Source organism: Nannospalax galili, unplaced genomic scaffold (genome assembly GCF_000622305.1).
Source record: "Nannospalax galili isolate Female #2095 unplaced genomic scaffold, S.galili_v1.0 scaffold146, whole genome shotgun sequence".
NCBI lineage: Eukaryota > Metazoa > Chordata > Mammalia > Rodentia > Spalacidae > Nannospalax > Nannospalax galili.
In genome coordinates this window covers 8223404-8243240 of record NW_008357929.1, presented here as the reverse complement: position 1 = coordinate 8243240, position 19837 = coordinate 8223404, and the positions used below count along the sequence as shown (strand labels likewise).

Sequence of the window (19837 nt, the reverse complement as noted above, 5' to 3'; positions counted from 1 at the left end):
AGTAGATAGTGTCCCTCTTTGTTCACCTCTAGATGGAAGTAGAGCCCCTTCAACGCATGTTTGAAAAGTTCATCAACAAGATACTGACCTTTAAGAAGGAAAACTGCAATGAGCTGGTGCCCCTCCCTGAGTACAGCAGCATCATTTCCCTCTGCAAACTCTACTCAGTCCTGGCCACACCAGAGAATGGGGTAAGGGGCAGATCCAGCCCAGGGCAGGGGCAGGAAGTGGGGGTTCACAACCCCGTGGACACATTTTCAGTTTGAACACTAGGTTTGAGAGGGTCAGAAACTTGAAGGGGAGGCTTCAGCAATAATCATGAAGGTGTGTGTGGAGAGAGAGAGAGAGAGAGAGAGAGAGAGAGAGAGAAAGAGAAAGAACAAGCAGGGTATTCCTATAATTTCCCACCCATATTCTGGGAGCTGAGGATAGTTCATTCAGCTCCTTGTTTTTCTGTGTTTTCAAAATACAGCTATCAGCCGGGCATGGTGGCGCACGCCTTTAATCCCAGCACTCGGGAGGCAGAGGCAGGTGGATCTCTGTAAGTTCAAGGCCAGCCTGGTCTACATAGTGAGTTCCAGGACAGCTGGGGCTACAGGGAGAACCTGTCTCAAAAAGACCAAAAAACCCCCCCAAACAAACAGAAACAAACAAACAAACAAACAAACAAACAAACAAACAAAAATACAGCTATCAGCTAGGCATGGTGGCACATGAGGCAGATTAAGTCCAGCCTGATCTACATTAGTAGGTTCCAGGCCAGCTGGGGCTACAGGGAGACCCTATCTTAAAGAGACCCCCCAACTCCTCCCCAAATAGACCCCACAAAAACAAACAAAATGACCCAATATATATATATATATTATCTGTAGTTGCCAGTATCTGTATTCAGAACCTATTACAAGAACTCCTTATCCCTGGGCCTATGGCTCTCCCCCATGGTATTTCAAGGCTGGAATGAAGATGCTGAGTTGTGGGGGCTGTTTCCCAGCAAAGCACATGGAGTCAGGCAGCACCCGGGGCTCCATGTGCCCTGCCAGAAGAACAGCATCTGTCATAGGCTCTTTGGGCAGGGAGGTGAGAGCATGAGCTCTCAATGTGCTGTGTCTACTACTGTGTAGGAAAATTTCAAAATTAATTGTAAATATTTGATTCTTGTATGTGCATATGTTCATGAGTATATGTGCATGCATGGTACACATGCAAATGTATGTGTGTGGAGACCAGAAGTCAACATCAGGTATATTCCTCAAATTGCACTCCATCTTATTTTTTTCAAATTTTTTAATTTTTAAAGACTTATTTTATTTATGATTTTTTTTGGGAGTTCTTTTTGAGGCAGGGTCTCCCTGTAGCCCCAGCTGTCCTGGAACTCACTATGTATACCAAGCTGACCTTGAACTCACAGAGATCTGTCTGCCTCTGCCTCCCGAGTGCTGGGACTTAAAAGCACGTGCCACCATGCCCTGCTTATTATTTATTTATTTATTTATTGGTCTTTTTGAGACAAGGGTCTCCCTGTAGCCCTGGCTGGCCTGGAACTTTCTATGTAGACAGGCTGGCCTTGAACTCACAGAGATCCACCTACCTCTGCCTCCTGAGTGCCGGGATTAAAGGCATGCGACACCATGCCCAACTGCTTTTGACCTTTTGAGATAGGGTCTTACTACATAGCTCTGATTGGCTTGGAACTTGCTATATTTACAATGCTGGCTGCCAACTCACAGAGATTTACCTTTGTCTTTTGAGTGCTGGGATTAAGGATGTGTGTCACTATGCCCAGCTGATGGGCACTTTTAAAAAAAGATTCATTTGTAAATTTTTATTTTATGCATGTGAGTGCTTTGCCTGCATGTATATATGTGCACCACATGCATGCAGTGTCCATGGAGGCCTGAAGAGGGCATCAGATCCCCTTGAACTGGAGTTATAGATGGTTGTGAGCTGCCATGTGAGAATTGAACTCGGGTCCTTTGCAAAAATAACAAGTGCTACAAGTGCTGAGCCACTTCTCTAGCTGCATGAACACTTTTGGCAGGTTTAGGATGATACATATAAACACACTTCAGTAGCTACTTATATGGAGGGAGAAAGAAACCAAGATCAGCAAGAGATGAACAAACAGGACTTGAGAAGTTTGGTGTGGTGGCTCAGGCCACCACAATCACAGCACTGAGAAGGCTGAGGCAAGAGGATAACAAATTCAAGGCCAACTTAGATTATGCAGTCAGATCCTGTCTCAAAGGAAAAAAAATCTAATGTTTAGAAAGAAAAATAAATTCAACAATTACTTATGCAATAAAAAATTAAGTTTTGCTGGCTGGGCATGGTGGTGCATGCCTTTAATCCCAGCACTTGGGAGGCTTGGTCTACATACTGAGTTTCAGGCCAGCCAGGGTAATACAGAGATCCTGTCAAAAACAAAACAAAACAAAAATCCCAAGAAATAGATCATGCTACATGAAACATACTTGTTAAACCAAAAATATGATTTTGAGTTCTATATTGCTGCTATACATAGACTGGTTTCCTTGCTTTAACAGCTGTGTGTTTCATGGTAAAACTCTGGATTTTATGTTTCCCTTTCTCTACTAATAAATCTTTGGGTCATCTCCAGTTTTTTGCAGTTACAAACATGTCACCACAAATCTTGTCTCCTTGAATACCCATGAGTGCTTCTCCCGGGCAAGACTGGTACGGTCAGATGACAGTTGCACCTTTATGACTTAGCAAAGAGGCAGCTTGGAGCAACTGTAATGCTACAAGGGGTCTCAGGTTTATCTAAAACCTTTGAGTAGGTTGTAGACAAATCTGCACATTTGGAGAACAAACACCAGGAAAGGAAAGGTTCTTCACCTCTGTGATAATCTGCTAAAATAGCTCCTTCTGTCTCTTCTGTGTGCAGTGTCTTTGGAGCCTTGAGGATTATTCTAAGGCCACATCCAACATTCTAGACTCTGATACCTCTTCTCTTCTTCCATCCAGGTGAACCCAGCTGATGGTGAAAACTATGCCACTATGGTAGAAATGACTTTTGTGTTCAGCATGATCTGGTCTGTGTGCGCCTGTGTGGATGAGGATGGGCGCAAGAAGATTGACAGTTACCTTCGAGAAATTGAAGGCTCCTTTCCGAATAAGGTTAGGGGCCCTTAAAGCTGGCTGTCCCATATGCCTTGCTTTTCCAGGACTTGTGGGCATCTCTGATCCTCAGACTTTGCCTGAGCTTTCTTCTTGCTATTTCTTCTTTGTCCCTGTTGATCTGGGAGCTCTGTCTCAAGCTGGGAAGAGCTTGAGGAAGGATTGGTAACATGATTTACATACCCTCTTTAGGACACGGTGTATGAATATTTTGTGAACCCCAAGATGCGGTCTTGGACATCATTTGAGGAGAAACTCCCTAAAAGTTGGCGTTACCCTCCAAAGTGAGAGCAGGGTCTGGGGCATATGTAGGGCTTGGGGATGAAGTTGGTGGCAGATGTGGCAAGAGTGATGGGGCCCAGAAACAAGGGTTAACTGTAAAATGAGAAAGTGAATCCTGGGGAAGAGATGACTCTTGGTTTAGGAAGTGGGACCTAGAGGACCTGGGACAGGATTTTCAAGGAGAATGCCTCATCCCCAGGATCTAGGAGGCAAGGTTGATGATGAGAGCCTGGTAACACCAGAGGATAAACACTGGGAGGAAGAATGAAGTGAGATTTTAAATGGAGTGGACCAGTGGTAGTTGAGACACAGTTCCTGTCTTCCCTAGTGCCCCTTTCTATAAGATCATGGTGCCTACTGTCGACACTGTTAGATACAACTACCTGGTGAACACCTTGGTGGCCAGCCAGAATCCTGTCCTGCTGGTGGGTCCAGTGGGAACTGGGAAGACCTCCATAGCTCAGAGTGTTCTCCAGTCCTTGCCCTCTAGCCAGTGGTCTGTCCTCATTGTCAACATGTCTGCACAGGTAAGTTGGGAGCTCAGGCCACCAGTTGCCTGAGCAGTTACCATCTGCTCTTCCCCAAAATCCATGTGCCTAGATGACACTCCTTTCTGACCCCATATTTCTCTTGGAAAACCCTGACATCCATTCTGTGACTCTTCCACCAGACCACATCCAACAATGTGCAGAGCATCATTGAGAGCAGAGTGGAGAAGCGAACCAAGGGTGTGTACGTGCCATTTGGAGGCAAAAGCATGATCACCTTTATGGATGACTTAAACATGCCAGCTAAGGACATGTTTGGGTCCCAGCCACCCCTGGAGTTGATACGTCTCTGGATTGACTATGGCTTCTGGTATGATCGTCTGAAGCAGACCATCAAGCACATTCGAGTAAGTATCGTGAGAAGTTGTTCTCAGACTTCTATTCTCTTCTGTGACAGGATCAGTCCCTGCACCACTGGGTCCCTGGGTTCTAATCCTCTAATCCTATATGCCTCCCTGCACAAGAGTGTCTTGTCTCTTTCTGAGGATCCATACTTTTGGCTCCCAAGTTGTTGTTATTATTATTATTATTATTATTATTATTATTATTATTATTGGTCTTCTTAAGACAGGGTCTCCCTGTAGCCCCAGATGGCCTGGAACTCACTATGTAGACCAGGCTGGCCTTGAACTCACAGAGATCCACCTGCCTCTATCTTCTGAGTACTGGGATTAAAGGCATGTGCCATCACACCTGGTGACTCCCTATTATTATTATTATTATTTTTTTAAATGAATGCCAATTTTTTTTATCTTTGTTTTTGAGACGGGTCTCCCTGTAGTCCCAGCTGACCTGAACTCACTATGTAAACCAGGCTGGCCTTGAACTCACAGCGGTCTGCCTGCTTCTGCCTCCCAAGTGCTGGGACTAAAGGCCTGTACCACCACACCCGGCATGAAAGCCAATTTTGTAAAAAAAAAATTATTTATTATTTTTATTTTATGTGTATGCATGTATTGCCTGCATGTAGTTAAGTGCACCCATGTCAAAAAAGAGATATAGCTGGGCGTGGTGGTGCACACCTTTAGTCCCAGCACTTGGGAGGCAGAGGCAGGTGTATCTCTGAGAGTTCGAGTCTAGCCTGGTCTACATAGTGAGTTCCAGGTCAGCTGGGGCTACAGGGAGACCCTGTCTCAAAAAAGACCGAGAGAGAGAGAGAGAGAGAGAGAGAGAGAGAGAGAGAGAGAGAGAGATAATGGGGCTGAAGAAATGGTTGTTAAGAGCACTCCAGTTCTGGGCAATGCATATGTGGACGTACTTACGTACATGCAGGCAAAACAGACACATAAAAATAAAATTTAAAAATTTAAAAATTAAAGGTATAATGAGACTTTATTTACCTAAATTTTCTAAATTTGGCACATAAATTACAACAGTGAAATAAAGGTAGCTTATAAATAATCTAAAAAATTTCCCTAGTCCCTCCTTCTTTCCACTTTTGTGCACATTCTCCATGTTTCCCCTTCATCTTCTGTCCCTGTTCCTCTTCCCTTTTGTCCTTTTATTTACTATTTTTCTATTCCTTTTGCTTCCTCTTTCCTCCTTTCTTCTGTCTCTCCTTCCATCCTTTTATTTCTTCTAGTTATTTAGCATTTTTAGTTGACATGTAGTAAGTATACATACTTATACAGCGTATTTTAAGACATGTATACATTGCATAGGGATCAGATCAGGGTAATTTAGCATTTGTGTTAGAAACATTCAGTGTCTTCTGCCTAGCTATTGTGAAGTATCATCCCTGTTTCTGGGCCTCCTCCCACCTGTCTCTTACCCTGCTTTGTCTTTGTTCTTTAGGATATGTTCCTGATGGCTGCTATGGGCCCTCCTGGAGGTGGACGGACTGTTATTTCCTCAAGGCTACAGAGTCGCTTCAACATTATCAATATGACCTTCCCCACTGTAAGGCTTCAGTGGAAGCTGTGGCATGGGGACCATACAGGGCAAAACCATCCCTGTCCCACAGAATGCTCAAGCCAGGGGCTTAATCAGGGAGTGATGCATTCAGAGAGCTGTGTTTCACATAGAAGTGAGGCCACCTGTAGAAGGTCTTGGCATCTCCTGAACAGGACAGATGCAGGATTTGGAAGTTTGCATGCTGGCTCTAGAATGTGGAGTCTGTGGTCTCCATGGACAGGGACTCTCTGGGACTGAAATAGACTCAGGGAGGCAGAGCCTACAAAGCTAAGAGCTGGAAGCTGTGCGGGATTAGGGAGAGGCGAGTGCACATTTAAGGGAACTCAGAACCGAAATTAAATAAAACACCACTAGGAGAAATAATATACCAGGAGAAATTTTATCTATTTATCTATATCTGTCAATCTGTCTGTCTGTCTATCTATCTATCTATCTATCTATCTATCTATCTATATCTATCTATCTATCTATCTATCTATCTATCTATCTATCTCACACGTGCACATTCTATCATCTATCTGTCTATCTATCTATCTTATCTATCTATCTATCATCTATCTATCTATCATCTATCATCCATCTATCTACCTATCTATATATATATATATTTTTTACTTTTTGAGACAAGGTCTTGTTATGTAGCCCAGGCTGGCTTCAAAACTCATAATCCTTTTACCTCAGCCTCCCAAGTTCTGAGTTTTCATCCATGTACCACCACACTTGGCTCTTACTGCAATATTTTTAAAAATTAAATTAATATAAAATTTCTTGAATAAGATAACAAAATTTTAGATAAATCCAAAATAAGTACAGGGCTGCTGAGCTACAGTGAAACCTGAGATAGAAAAAAAATCAATAGTACTAACATATCTTTGTTTAGAATGTATTTATTCATTATGAATATTGTACATGAATTTTTATTTTTAAGAATTAAAATATTTCTCTTGATTTCCTAGGTTTTTTTTTTTTTGGTCTTTTTGAGACAGAGTCTCCCTGTAGCCCTACCTGGCCTGGAACTCGCTATGTAGACCAGGCTGGCCTTGAACTTAAAGGGATCTGCCTGCCTCTGCTTCCCGAGTGCTGGGGTAAAGGTGTGCACCACTATATCCCCAGGTTTATTTTTTAAGGCCCTTTAAATTCTGCTCATGAGGTGAGCTTTCCATTTGCCACACGCTTGGTCCTGGCCCTGGCTACAAGGCTAAGAGCCTTGGAAAGTGAGTGTGAGGCCTCTTTCTAGGAATCCCAGATCATCCGGATATTTGGCACCATGATCAACCAGAAGCTTCAGGACTTTGAAGAAGAGGTAAAGCCCATTGGGAACGTGGTGACTGAGGCTACCTTGGATGTGTATAATACTGTGGTACAGCGTTTCCTGCCCACACCTGCCAAGATCCATTACCTCTTCAACCTTCGAGACATCTCCAAGGTAAACAGTTATCTGACCTCGTTGCTTTGACCTGGCTCAGCCTCCTTGGAGGCATTTTCTTCTCAAAATTAGCCTCAGAACTCCATAGCAATGTGATGGAGAGACAGCTCAGTGTTAAGAGTGCTTGCTGCTTTTGCAGGGGCCCACACCAGGCAGCTAACAACCACCTGTAACTCTAGCTCTAGGAGATAAGATGCCCTCTTTTGGCCTCTGTGGGCACCTGCGCATGTGCACAGACACACACAAACATAAATAAAAATGCACTCTTCTCTTACCTCCAAATCTCCTGCAAGGAATCTCTTTCCTCCCTCCATCTAGTCATTACTTTGACTTCCCAGGTTTTCCAGGGCATGCTTAGAGCCAACAAGGACTTCCATGATACCAAGTCCAGCATCACGCGACTCTGGATTCATGAATGTTTCAGGTGATGTATATGTGTGTTCTGGCCAGATTCCGATTTCCTCAGTCTTGCCTCCAAACCTACTCTTCACCCACGGTCTGACTTTTCCTTCGCCAGGACTATTCTCCTCCTTAGTCCAAAATTTCTCAATTTCCTAACAGAGTCTTCTCTGACCGACTGGTTGATGCAACGGACATGGAAGCCTTTGTGAACATCTTAAGTGACAAACTCGGCATCTTCTTTGACCTCACATTTCATAATCTCTGTCCCAACAAACGTCCTCCTATCTTTGGTGAGCCAGGAGCCATGATTACTTTGGGCCTTAGGAGGTTGGGGTCAGAAGGGTAAGGTCATGGATTCCTAATGCTAAGGGCTCCAAGGGGAGCTCTGGGGAGGACCAAGCATTGGGAACTCTGATGCCATCTTCTTTGGCCAGGGGACTTTCTGAAGGAGCCAAAGGTCTATGAAGACCTGACAGATCTGACAGTACTGAAGACGACCATGGAGACAGCCCTGAACGAATATAACCTGTCTCCCAGTGTCATACCAATGCAGCTAGTGCTCTTCCGAGAGGCCATTGAACACAGTGAGTGCCTGTTACTCGCAACCACTCCCCTACTACCCCAACCACAGTTTTCCTTCTATGGCCACCCCCAAAGCAGGTTCTAGAAGTTCTTTTCCTTATGGTCCAACATGTTCTTGTGGTAGTGGATAGTATTTTCTTTGTTTACTCATTTTTGTTTTGAGGCAGGGTCTCCCTACGTAGCCCTGACTGGAACTTGCTGTTTAGAGTAAGCCGGTCTTGAACTTGCAGTGATCTCCTTTTTCTGCCCCTCCCTGGGATTACAGGCATGCACTGCTACAACTGCTGACAGTAGAGTTTAATGGACAAGGTGAAGGTTAGATGTTGAATTGCCATCAGAGCCTTGGGCACCAGCCTCTTCCCACTCACTTCTTGACTCCTCTATTTTAGTTTCACAGGTTTTGATTCCTAGCTTAGGGCCTGGAAATTTGTTCAATTTTCTCATCTAGTTCATTTCCCTCACCCACTCCCCAGTCACAAGGATTGTGCGGGTAATCGGACAGCCTCGAGGCAACATGCTCTTGGTGGGCATTGGGGGCAGTGGACGGCAGAGTCTGGCTCGATTGGCCTCTTCCATCTGCGAATACAACACATTCCAGATTGAGGTCACCAAACACTATAGGAAACAGGAGTTCCGAGATGGTATGGCTGGGTTTCTGAATCCAAAGAGGGTTGAGTTCTTAGAATAAAGATGAGATGCTTGAGTTCCTGCCATACCAAGAGGGGAGAGAGGGAAGCCAGGTGGTGAGATGCCCCTGGCCTTTGTGTGTTGAGTACAGGATGGTGGTGTGGGTGTGATGTGGGTTGGAGGAGGGCCCTGAAGCTCACAAAAGTACGATGGGGAGTCTGAAGGAAGTCTGTCCTTTTATCCTTCCCTTGTCTGCCAGATATCAAGCGTCTGTATCGCCAGGCAGGAGTAGATCTCAAGACCACATCCTTCCTTTTTGTGGATACCCAAATTGCTGATGAATCCTTCCTAGAGGACATTAACAACATCCTTAGCTCAGGCGAAGTCCCCAATCTCTACAAGTCGGACGAATTTGAAGAGGTATAATTCCTTCTGTACGTGCTTGCTGCTAAGTTGGCCTTCCTAATGAAGCTCTGAAAGCCCCTAGATTCCAGGATATTTCTGTAGCACCCCCACCATCCAGATCACTCCCTGTGAGTCTGAAAGCTTTCCAATCTCCCAGCCATCCTCCCAGAGGCTCCACTGGGCAGGGTTGCTTTAAATCCCACAGCAGTCTGCCAGCCTAACCTGCTGTCTGACTGATACTGCTGTGGGAACCTCAGTCTCTGATTCCATGTGGCTTCTATTCAGATCCAGAGCCAAATCATAGAGCAGGCACGGGCGGAGCAGGTGCCAGAATCTTCGGACAGCCTCTCCGCCTATTTCATTGAGCGTGTTCGGAACAACCTGCACATTGTGCTCTGCCTCAGTCCCGTGGGGGACCCCTTTAGGTGACTTTTTTTATGTTCTCCTTATGGGCCTCTTCTCTTTTGTTCTTCTGTAATTTTTGGAATTTCGGGTCTCCCACATGGCTCCTTCTGTCTCCTTTGCATAGTGTATGCCTTCCTTCAGGAAATCCTCTTGGCTGACATGGTAGTCATCCATCCCTTTCTGTATGATGTTTTTTTTTCTTATGGCTGGTGATCTTATTTTATTGTTTCTTTTCTTTCTTTCCTTCCTTTCTCTCTTTCTCTCTTTCTTTCTTTCTTTTTCTTTCTTTCTTTTTCTTTCTTTCTTTCTTTCTTTCTTTCTTTCTTTCTTTCTTTCTTTCTTTCTTTCTTTCTTTCTTTCTTTCTTTCTTTCTTTCTTTCTTTCTTTCTTTCTTTCTTGTTTTGTTTGTTTTTGAGACAGAATCTTATTATGTAGCTCTAGCTGGTTTAGAACTTGCTATATAGTGCAGGTTGGCCGAGTGCTGGGAATAAAAGTGTGTATCACCATACCCAGCATTGCTTCTCTCTCTCTCTCTCTCTCTCTCTCTCTCTCTCTCTCTCTCTTTCTCCATGTTTGTGTGTGTTCATGTGTGTGTTTGGTCATGCACAGGTCATAGCACATGTATGGCCCACTGAGTCATCTCACTGGCCCTCTTTTGAATCATTTTTGGGTATATACAGTTCAGCAGTGTTAAGTATATCCACATTGTCCAGCAATACATTTCTAGAATCTTTTCATTTTCTTTATCGAAACTCTTTACCCATAAAACAATAATTCTCCCTTCCTCCAGCTTCTGGCAGCTGTCACTCTACTTTCTGAGTCTGTGAGTTTTACGACTTGAGATAACTTCATACAGGTGGAATGGTGCAATATTTGTCCTTTTGTGACTTCTTTATTCTGTAATGTCCTCAAGGTTCATTCATGTTATAGCATATGACAGGATTTCCTCCTTTTTTTTAAAAGAATGAATAGAATTTCACAATATGTATACATCAAAATTTCTTTATCAATTTTTAGCATGACTAGATTTTTCAGAGCAATCAAAAACTAGGAGGAAGAGCCAGGCGTGGTAGCACATGCCTTTAATTCCAGCATCCAGGAGGCGGAGGCAGGAGGATCTCTGTGAGTTTGAGGCCAGACTGGTCTACTTAGTGAGTTTCAGGACAGCTAGTGCTACAGGGAGACCCTGTCTCAAAAAAAACAAAAACAAAACACAAAACCAAACAAAGTAGGAGGAAGAAGTTGGGTGTGATGTGTGCACCTGTAGTCTCAGAACTTGGAAGGCTGAAGCAGGGGGACTGCTGCCTGGGCTACAAGCAAGTACTAGGCCAGCCAACAGCTACATGTAAAAAAATCAACCCTGTATCAAAAAATAAATCACGCCAAAACAACCTAGGAGGAGGACAGAGCACCTGTATGGAGAGGCAATTTGGGTCACCATTTTGCTTCTGCTTTTAATTTATGGTATATGTTGTATTAACATGGGCTGGGTGCTATGCTAAGCATTCTTCATGGGTCACCTCACTGAATTCCTAACAACCCTAGTTATATTGTTATTTCCTTCTAGTGATAAGGAAACTGGTGTTTAAATAGGTTAGATGATTGCCCAAGAATCACAACTGGAAAGTGTGGATCTGGGCATTTTTGATCTGAGACCTTGGTTCTAAATGCTATGCTGAACTAGCTCAGAGGGACTGAATCTATGAGAGAGATAGACTAAGGAGGATGGGGCCTCTAGGTTCCTAGAAAGCAGGCAGACATGTGTAATGCAGCTAGGAGCATCTGTAGGTAGACTTACTGCCCTTTAAAATTCTTTCCTAGGAACTGGATCCGCCAGTACCCAGCCCTGGTGAACTGCACAACTATCAACTGGTTCTCAGAGTGGCCCCGAGAGGCCTTGCTAGAGGTGGCTGAGAAGTATCTCATGGGAGTGGATTTGGGGGCACAGGAGAATGTGAGCCCCTCCTCCCCATTCTTCAGCACACTTGTGCTTCCCTCCCATTCCTTTATCCATCTCCTGTGTCTTCCATCCTGTATTGTTGGCTTCAGATCCACAGGAAAGTGGCCCAGATCTTCGTTACCATGCACTGGTCCGTGGCTCAGTACTCCCAGAAGATGTTATTGGAAATGCGAAGACACAACTATGTCACACCCACAAACTACCTGGAGCTCGTGTGTGGATATAAAAAGTATGAAGAAGAGCAGGGGACATGGAGGGAGTTGGTGATTTTGAAGGTGTTGATTGGTAAAATGATGTCCTGGAAAATATCCAGGAGCTGGCCAAGGGGGTGGGCTGGAGGATGTGGGTATTAAGGTGGGATGGCAGAGACACAAAGGGTCTTAGCTCTACCTTGGAAGGCTGAGGAACAGAACTCTCATTGGGAGGTCCTTTTCTAGAGCCCCGCCCCCCCAGTCATGTTCCCTAGGCTCCAACACTTCCTTATACCTCTCTGTCCTTGTTTTCTGGGTCAATGTTTATCTTTTTCAGACCATAATTCACCTAGGACTTGGCCTTAATATGTGTAATCCTTTCTTCTGCCTCTCATATCCCTTAGACTTGCCATTTGTATGAAATAGAAGAAATTTGGTGTGTATGGTAGCACATGTCTATAAATTCCCAGGACTAGGAAGGCTGAAATAGGATTATAAATTCAAGACCAGTCTGGCCTACATACCAGGACCTTGTCAAAGAAAAGAAGCAAGCAGGGCCAGAGATGTAACTCTGTCCATGCCTGCCTAGTATACAGAAAGCCCTGGGTTTGATCCCCTCTTACCACATAAACTGGGCAATGGTGACAATGGCTGTAATCTTAGAACTTGAGAGGTGGAGGCAGGAGTTCAAGGCCAGGGTTATATAAAATCTGTCTCAAAATAAAACAAAAAAACAAGCAGTTCAAGCAAGCCAAAAAAAAAAAAAAAAACCCAAACAAAAAACTGAAGTGTTTTTCTTTCTCTCACATTCAACTCAGTACTTCATTTCGAGTGTTAGATGCATGGGTGGTTTTCCCCAAACAGCAAGCAGCTCCCCAACAATGACTGTGCATTCTACAGCTTAGCTTGATCCTACCATCTACCAGACTTAATGAGAGAGTGGTGGGGCTTCCATTGAGAGGGCTTCTTCTAGAGTCCTCTGGTCATGTTTCCTAGGCTATATCAAACCCCACAAGTAGAGGGATCAGTCTCCACTTCAGATTTAGGTACCAAGCCCCAGGCTATTTTACCTGTGCTTCTGACTGCTCCTCAACTTAGAAAATTTGCTAAGTGGTTCATAGAACACAGGGAAACATTATTGCTGGTTTATTATAAAGGATATTTTATCTTATTTGACTTTTTTTTTTTGAGACAGAGTCTCACTATATAACCTTAGCTGGTCTGGAACTCACTATGAAGACCAGGCTAGCCTCGAACTCAGAGATCCACCTGCCTCTGTCTCCTGAGGGTTGGAGTTAAATGCCTTATTTGGCTTTTCTTGAGATACTGTCTTACACTTGTAGCCTAGACTGGTCTTAAACTTACTATGTAGCTCAGACTAGCCTTAAATTCATAGCAGTCCTTCTTCCTCAGCCTCCCTCATGCTGGGGTCACAAGCATGACCCACTATCACTAGCCAGATTCAGTATTTTAATCAAGGTTAAAAAAAGCCACTTATAATGATAGTCAATATTGATTCACCTCCTTTGCCATGTATTTTAAAGCATCTACTATGTGTGCTAGGCACTGTTTTAGATACTTATACTATACCAGTGAGTCCTGCCTTCCTAGCACACAGCCCAATATTCTTTGCCTTGTGTTTATTTATTTATTTATTTATTTATTTTTATTTTATGTGTATGTGTGTATTGCCTATATGTAGGTTGTGTCATGCAGTGCCCACGGAGGTCAGAAGAGGCTGTCAGATCCCCTGGGACTGGAGTTACGGATAGTTGTTAGCTGCCATGTGGGTGCTTGGATTTGAACCTGGGTCTTCTACAAGAACAATCAGTGTTCTTAACCACTGAGCCATCTCTCCAGCCTCTGCCTTGTGTTTTCTATTTGACAGTCATTTTGATAAACTCTTTGTGGGTCTAGGAAACACCCACATAGTTCTTAGCCTGTAGAATGTGTAAGACTTTTTGAATGAGTTGCCTACATTTAAAACTTGAAAGCTCTAGAAAACCCCAAATTTCTAGCTTCTCTTTAAACAATGGGAATGTGGCAAGACTGGGTTCCCATTAATTCCTACAAAGAGAAACAGGTTAGAGTAAGGGTCTCCTGCTCCCCTTTGGGTGGGTTTATGTTTATAGCTCACCTGCCTCCTGTGCAGTGCAGGCAGTGGAAGAGTCCCAGGTAGAGGAAGTGATGTGGCGACATAGTGTCTAACAAGCTGACTTTGATAGTGGTACATAGAATAAGTCAGGGCACAAGAAGACTAGGGTGTGTGTGTGTGTGTGTGTGTGTGTGTGTGTGTGTGTGTGTGTATTAAGCTATATGTGTGTATGTGAGGGCAAGAAATGGCAACCAAAAAGTGATGGAGACCCATGAGGAAGGAAGACAATGCAGGGCCTCTCCTTCCTAGGAGTCTCTCCATATATGCAGCTTACCCAAAGCTCCCTGCAGGCTTCTGGGAGAGAAACGTCAGGAGCTGCTGGACCAAGCCAATAAATTGCGGACTGGATTGTTTAAGATTGACGAAACAAGGGAAAAAGTACAAGTGATGTCGTTGGAGCTGGAGGATGCCAAGAGGAAGGTGGCTGAGTTCCAGAAGCAGTGTGACGAGTATCTGGTCATCATCGTACAACAGAAGCGGGAGGCAGATGAGCAGCAGAAGGTCACTGGTCCTCCCCTTATGCCCCACTCCTCCAGGGTCCTCAGGACAAGCCTTCCTGGGCCCCATCAGTGACTGCACCAGAGAACCCACCACTCCTCACTTCTTGAATTTCTTCTTTATGTGTCTCACCAATCCCATCACTCTCACCTTTGCCCAAGGCAAAGACAAAACCCTGTTTTTTCATTTCTAGGCAGTCACAGCCAATAGTGAGAACATTGCTATTGAGGAAATCAAGTGTCAGGCACTGGCTGACAATGCCCAGAAGGATCTAGAGGAGGCGTTGCCCGCCCTTGAAGAAGCCATGCGGGTACCAGAGGCTGGCACCAGGATGGTGCCAGGAGTGGGAATGGGACTGGTCTTCTTTGCTCTCAGCGTCCCTGGGGAGGTGGGGAAAGAGCTGGTACATCAGTTGGCCTGGTGCTATCTTGCTATCTGCATCAACTCTGGTCCAGCTCACTGAGTTAATTCCTTTTCACAGGCCCTAGAGTCTTTGAACAAGAAGGACATAGGGGAGATCAAATCTTATGGACGACCCCCTGCTCAGGTGGAGATGGTAATGCAGGCAGTCATGATCCTTCGGGGCAATGAGCCCACATGGGCAGAGGCAAAACGGCAGCTAGGTAAGTTGAGAATGTTGAGATAAATGACAATCATTTTTCCAGTATTGATGAAGTGGCAGCATGAGACCCTCTGAGAATGCAGAATTGCAGAGACCCCCGAGAGCATGGAGCTTAGGAGGAAAGAGAAGATTTAAGATTAGGATCAGAATTAGGATTCTTTAGTTGTAAGCAACAAAAATTGGCTTCTCTTACTAAGCAAAAGAAAATTGTTGTGAAGCTGTCAGAAGGTATTGTAAGGACAGGAACGCCTTCAGGCTCCAAACAGACAAGGTGAGAAAATGAGAAAAAGAACTCTTCATTTCTTTTTTCTGTCTTTCTTTTTGTATGTATAGATGCAGATGCAGGTGCATTCCTATGTGTGTGTGTGTGTGTGTGTGTGTGTGTGTGTGTGTATGTGTGTGTGTGCATGTGTGTGTAGGCTAAAAGTCAACCCTGGGTATTATTCCCCAGAAGTCATCCATCTGTTTTTGTTTTTTAGGCAGGGTCTCTGATTGGGAGATGGGGCTCATTTACTAGGCTAGGCTGGCTGACCAGTGAGCCCTTGGGATCTTCCTATCTCTACCTCCCTAGCACTGGGATTACAAGTGGTTGCTGCCATGCCTGGCTTTTTATGGAAGTGTTAGAGGGTGAACTCCGGTCTTCATGCCTCTGTTGCAAACACTGTACTGACTGCACTCTCTCTGTCCAGCCTCACTCAGGACTCTCTTTTCATTCTGAGACTTTTCTCTGCTTTGGGTTCCCATGGTAGGATGTAGTCTGCCAATGTCATTTGGTAACCTCTGCCCTGGAAGAAAGTGCAAAGCACATAGAAAGAAGGCTGGGTTGGGTGGTTAAACTGAGTTTGTTCAGGGACAGTAGTGGGAAATCAGGCTGCAGAGATTATGGAGGTCCTGGGCCTGAGAGGATGCCAGAGAAGGGAGCAAGGTCAGAAGGGGATCAAGAGCCCAAGTCAAATATCTTGGTGCTGGGAACTGAACTCAGGAAAGTCTACAAGCAGTAGCAGTAAAGCTGGACAAAGAGGATAGGATTCCAAAATGTCATTTCACAGGGGAGCAGAACTTCATCAAGTCACTGATCTATTTTGATAAAGACAATATCTCAGATAAGGTGCTGAAGAAGATTGGGGCCTACTGTGCCCAGCCTGACTTCCAGCCTGATATCATTGGCCGAGTCTCCCTGGCGGCCAAGTCCCTCTGCATGTGGGTGCGGGCCATGGAGGTAAGTGGTGGCAAAGATGAGTGGGAACAGAGAGGGGAGGCCTGGAGGAGCTGAGGGATGGCAGACCCACGTGGGAAGGAAGGTTCCTGGGCTGATGGTTGGGGGACAGCCCCTGCAGCTTAGCTGTCGTCCCACAGCTGTTTGGGCGACTGTATCGCATGGTAGAGCCCAAGCGGATCCGAATGAATGCCACCATGGTCCAGCTCCAGGAGAAGCAAGCAGCCCTAGCTGAGGCCCAGGAAAAGCTGCGAGAGGTGAGCCTTACTCTGGTCTTTCCTGCGACCATCCCTCTCTCTGATGTTTTGGACTCTTTGTTACTGTTTCTTTCATCTAATTCCACTTTGTTCTCTGGTGTCCTACATCCCACTCTGTCTCACTTTTGCTCTTTTTTTTTTTTCTTTTTCTTTTTGGTCTTTTTGAGACAGGGTCTCCCTGTAGCCCCAGCTGACCTGGATTCGCTATGGAGACCAGGCTGGCCTTGAACTCACAGAGATCTGCCTGCCTCTGCCTCCCCAGTGCTGGGATTAAAGGCGTGTACCACCATGCCCGGCGCTTTTGCTCTTTGTCCTGTCTAGAGATGCCTGACTTCAGGCCAGAAAGCTTCTGCGACTATATAGGGTTGAAAAGACTCCTAGGGCATTGTCACCTTAGGGGATCACATGGCACTGTCACCCAGGAGACCTTCAAGAGAATGTCTTAGAGTTGGCCACCTCTGTTGTAGCCTTTAGAATTAGGCTCTGAATTGTTGACTGATGGAATGTGGGTAGCAAGTCAGTTTTTGCCAGAGGAATGGGTCAATAGGGTCAGTATGGCATCTGTGGGCTTGAACAACAGGAGGGTATCTGTAGTTGGGTGGCATGGGGTGGGGCCCTTCTAGAAGCCAAGGGGATTAGTTACTGTGAGCACTACCGACAAGTGACTTCCTACCAGGTGTATGTATAGATGACTCTCAAACCATGCAGGATGTTGTCAAGTGCTGTTATCAAAAGAATTCAGAATTCTTCCAATCTATCATTTGATTTTTTTATCATTCTTTAATAGATAATATAACTACAGCCCCAAGATAATATAGTCACATGGTCTGAAATCCAAAATGTACAAAAGAATATCCAGTAAAGAGTGTTCTTTCAACTTTCTGCTCTGTAGCAGCCAGCCTTCCCTCCATGGAAGCAGCCAAACTTTACAAAATCTTGCTCATTACACACACACACACACACACACACACACACACACAGTATTTTATGTTACACATACTGGTGTTACTTCCTTATTTACCTGTGAACTGGAGATTATTCCATAGCAGCATCAGGAAGTTTCTGTTTCTTTTTACTGATGTATGATATTCTAGAGACATTTACCACCACCCCTCTTTGATGGACATATTCCTTGTTTTCAATCTTTTGATCTTCTTGGTCCTTTAATTTTACTTTGTTTTGTTTTTTTGAGGCAGGCTATCACCATGTAGCCCTGGATGTCCTAGAACTCACTATGTAGACCAGGCTGGCCTTGAACTCATAGAGATCCACCTACATCTGCCTCCCAAGTGCTGGTATTAAAGGCGTGTGCCACCATGCCCAGCTTGTCCTCTTAATTTTGTTGATTCTATATTTATATAGTCATTTAAAAATATTATATAATTGAATCTGGTTATACAATTTCAAAATCTCTCACCTAAACCAATATAGGAGATATCCAGACCAGTTTCAACTTTTTCAAATTAGAAGAGCCACAGATGTGACTCTCTATAGCTGGTTATAGAGCTGGTTGCCATGTTTCTGATTCCACGCAGTGCTACCTGTAGCTTGTCTTGGTCTTCTCCTGCTGCACTCACTTTTACTGTTCGAACCAGAGCCACCCTTGAGGTCTCTTACAGTTCTGTAAGTGCAGAAAACCCCTCCAGGCTGGGTGAATAGGTTTCCATCTCCTCCATCACTCCATTCTGTAACCATAGCCACCTCCCAATGCTCATGAAACCTTCACCCTTACTCTCTTTTTCAAGGTGAGGCAATCCATTTGGAAAGGTTTTTCTCCCAGATGAGTCATATTCTGGGCCAAGTAATTAAAAGTTGTTTCCTTTACATTTAAAAATTGGAACCTCAGGAGTGTGCTGCCAACTCATTCCTTGGACAAACACTTGTAAAAGCTTAAAATGTTAGGTCTTTTGGTATATAATCCACATGTACATGAAAACCCTTAATTTATAAAAGTAATCAGACAGGAGAGCTGGGTGCAATGACATCTGAGGCAGGAAGATTCTTAGGTCACAGAGATTCAAGGCCAATCTGGATAACACAGAGAGAGCTGTCTCAAAAAACAAAAGATTAGGGGCTGGAGAGATGGCTCATTGATTAAGAATACTGGCTGCTCTTGCAGAGGAACTGGGTTCGGTTCCCAGCACCCACATGGCAGATAACAACCATCTGTAACTTCCAGTTCCAGGGGAATTGGTACCCTCTTCTGATCTTGCAGGCATTGAATGACAGGGGTGCACTTACATACATGCAGGCAATACATCCATACACATAAAATAAAAATAATAAATAAAATATAAAAACAAAACAAAGCTGGGCATGGTGGCGCATGCCTTTAGTCCCAGAGGCAGAGGCAGGTAGATGGATCTCTGTGAGATCAAGGCCAGCCTGGTCTACATAGTGACAAATAGGGTTGATCAGGAGAAAGCAGAGTTTATTAGCAAAGGAACACATGGGACAAATTCCCTTCCGGGCAGGGAAAATGTCTGCCCTGGGTCATGAGCTGGGGTCTTATAGGGGGGAGGCTTCTGCTTCCTGCAGAAGGCGGGAAGATGTATTTTTTTTAAAGTTGGGGCGGGGAGCAGAACTGTTAAAACCTGTTCTCTTTAGAGAAGGGGAGGCCTGCTGTGTTGGCCAAACTGGAGAAAAGTCTGCTTCTCTTGACTTCAAAGACCAAGGTTCTTACCAGCTCAGTTCCCTTTTCTCAGGAGCTTGATTAAACAGATAAGGAACCAAGATTTCTCGCTTGTTATTGATGTGACTTTTAAGAGCCAAATGCATATTTTATTTGTTTTGTTCATTGAGGCAAGGTCTCTTGTAACCCAGGTTAGCTTTGAACTTCCTTTGTAGCCAAGGAGGACCCTGAACTTTCATGATTCTCCTGCCTCCAACTCCCAAGTACTGAAATTATAGGTGCGTACCATCATGTCTGGTTTATTTGGTGCTGGGGATCCAACCAAAGGCTTTGTGTATGCTAGCACTCTACCAACTGAGCTGTATTCCCATATATATATATATATCCCTTTTAAATATTTTTATTTTGATAGGGTCTCAATTAAATTGCCCAGGCTGGCCTTGAATTCACGGTGTAATCCTGGTAGACCTTGAACTTATGATGCTCCTACCTCTATCTCTCAAGTAGCTCAGATTATAGGCCTGCACCACTAAGCTCAGCTGGAGCTGCTGCTTTTTATAAATATATATGTGTGTGT

The 19837-nt window shown here is 44.5% G+C and overlaps 1 protein-coding gene across 1 annotated transcript in view; it reads left to right on the top strand.

Moving 5' to 3' along the window:
- The window catches only part of Dnah2 (dynein axonemal heavy chain 2), a 132490-nt gene that overhangs the window by 89162 nt on the left and 23491 nt on the right, over positions 1–19837 (top strand). The window contains exons 45-64 of the mRNA XM_008855967.2: positions 33–191; positions 2986–3138; positions 3331–3422; positions 3749–3947; positions 4091–4315; positions 5763–5867; positions 7120–7308; positions 7647–7732; positions 7870–8000; positions 8145–8294; positions 8766–8933; positions 9179–9339; positions 9610–9749; positions 11551–11683; positions 11779–11918; positions 14326–14536; positions 14727–14843; positions 15015–15156; positions 16205–16374; positions 16512–16628. Of these exons, the coding sequence (XP_008854189.1) occupies positions 33–191; positions 2986–3138; positions 3331–3422; positions 3749–3947; positions 4091–4315; positions 5763–5867; positions 7120–7308; positions 7647–7732; positions 7870–8000; positions 8145–8294; positions 8766–8933; positions 9179–9339; positions 9610–9749; positions 11551–11683; positions 11779–11918; positions 14326–14536; positions 14727–14843; positions 15015–15156; positions 16205–16374; positions 16512–16628 (2988 nt within the window). The remainder of the gene's footprint in view (positions 1–32; positions 192–2985; positions 3139–3330; positions 3423–3748; positions 3948–4090; positions 4316–5762; positions 5868–7119; positions 7309–7646; positions 7733–7869; positions 8001–8144; positions 8295–8765; positions 8934–9178; positions 9340–9609; positions 9750–11550; positions 11684–11778; positions 11919–14325; positions 14537–14726; positions 14844–15014; positions 15157–16204; positions 16375–16511; positions 16629–19837) is intronic.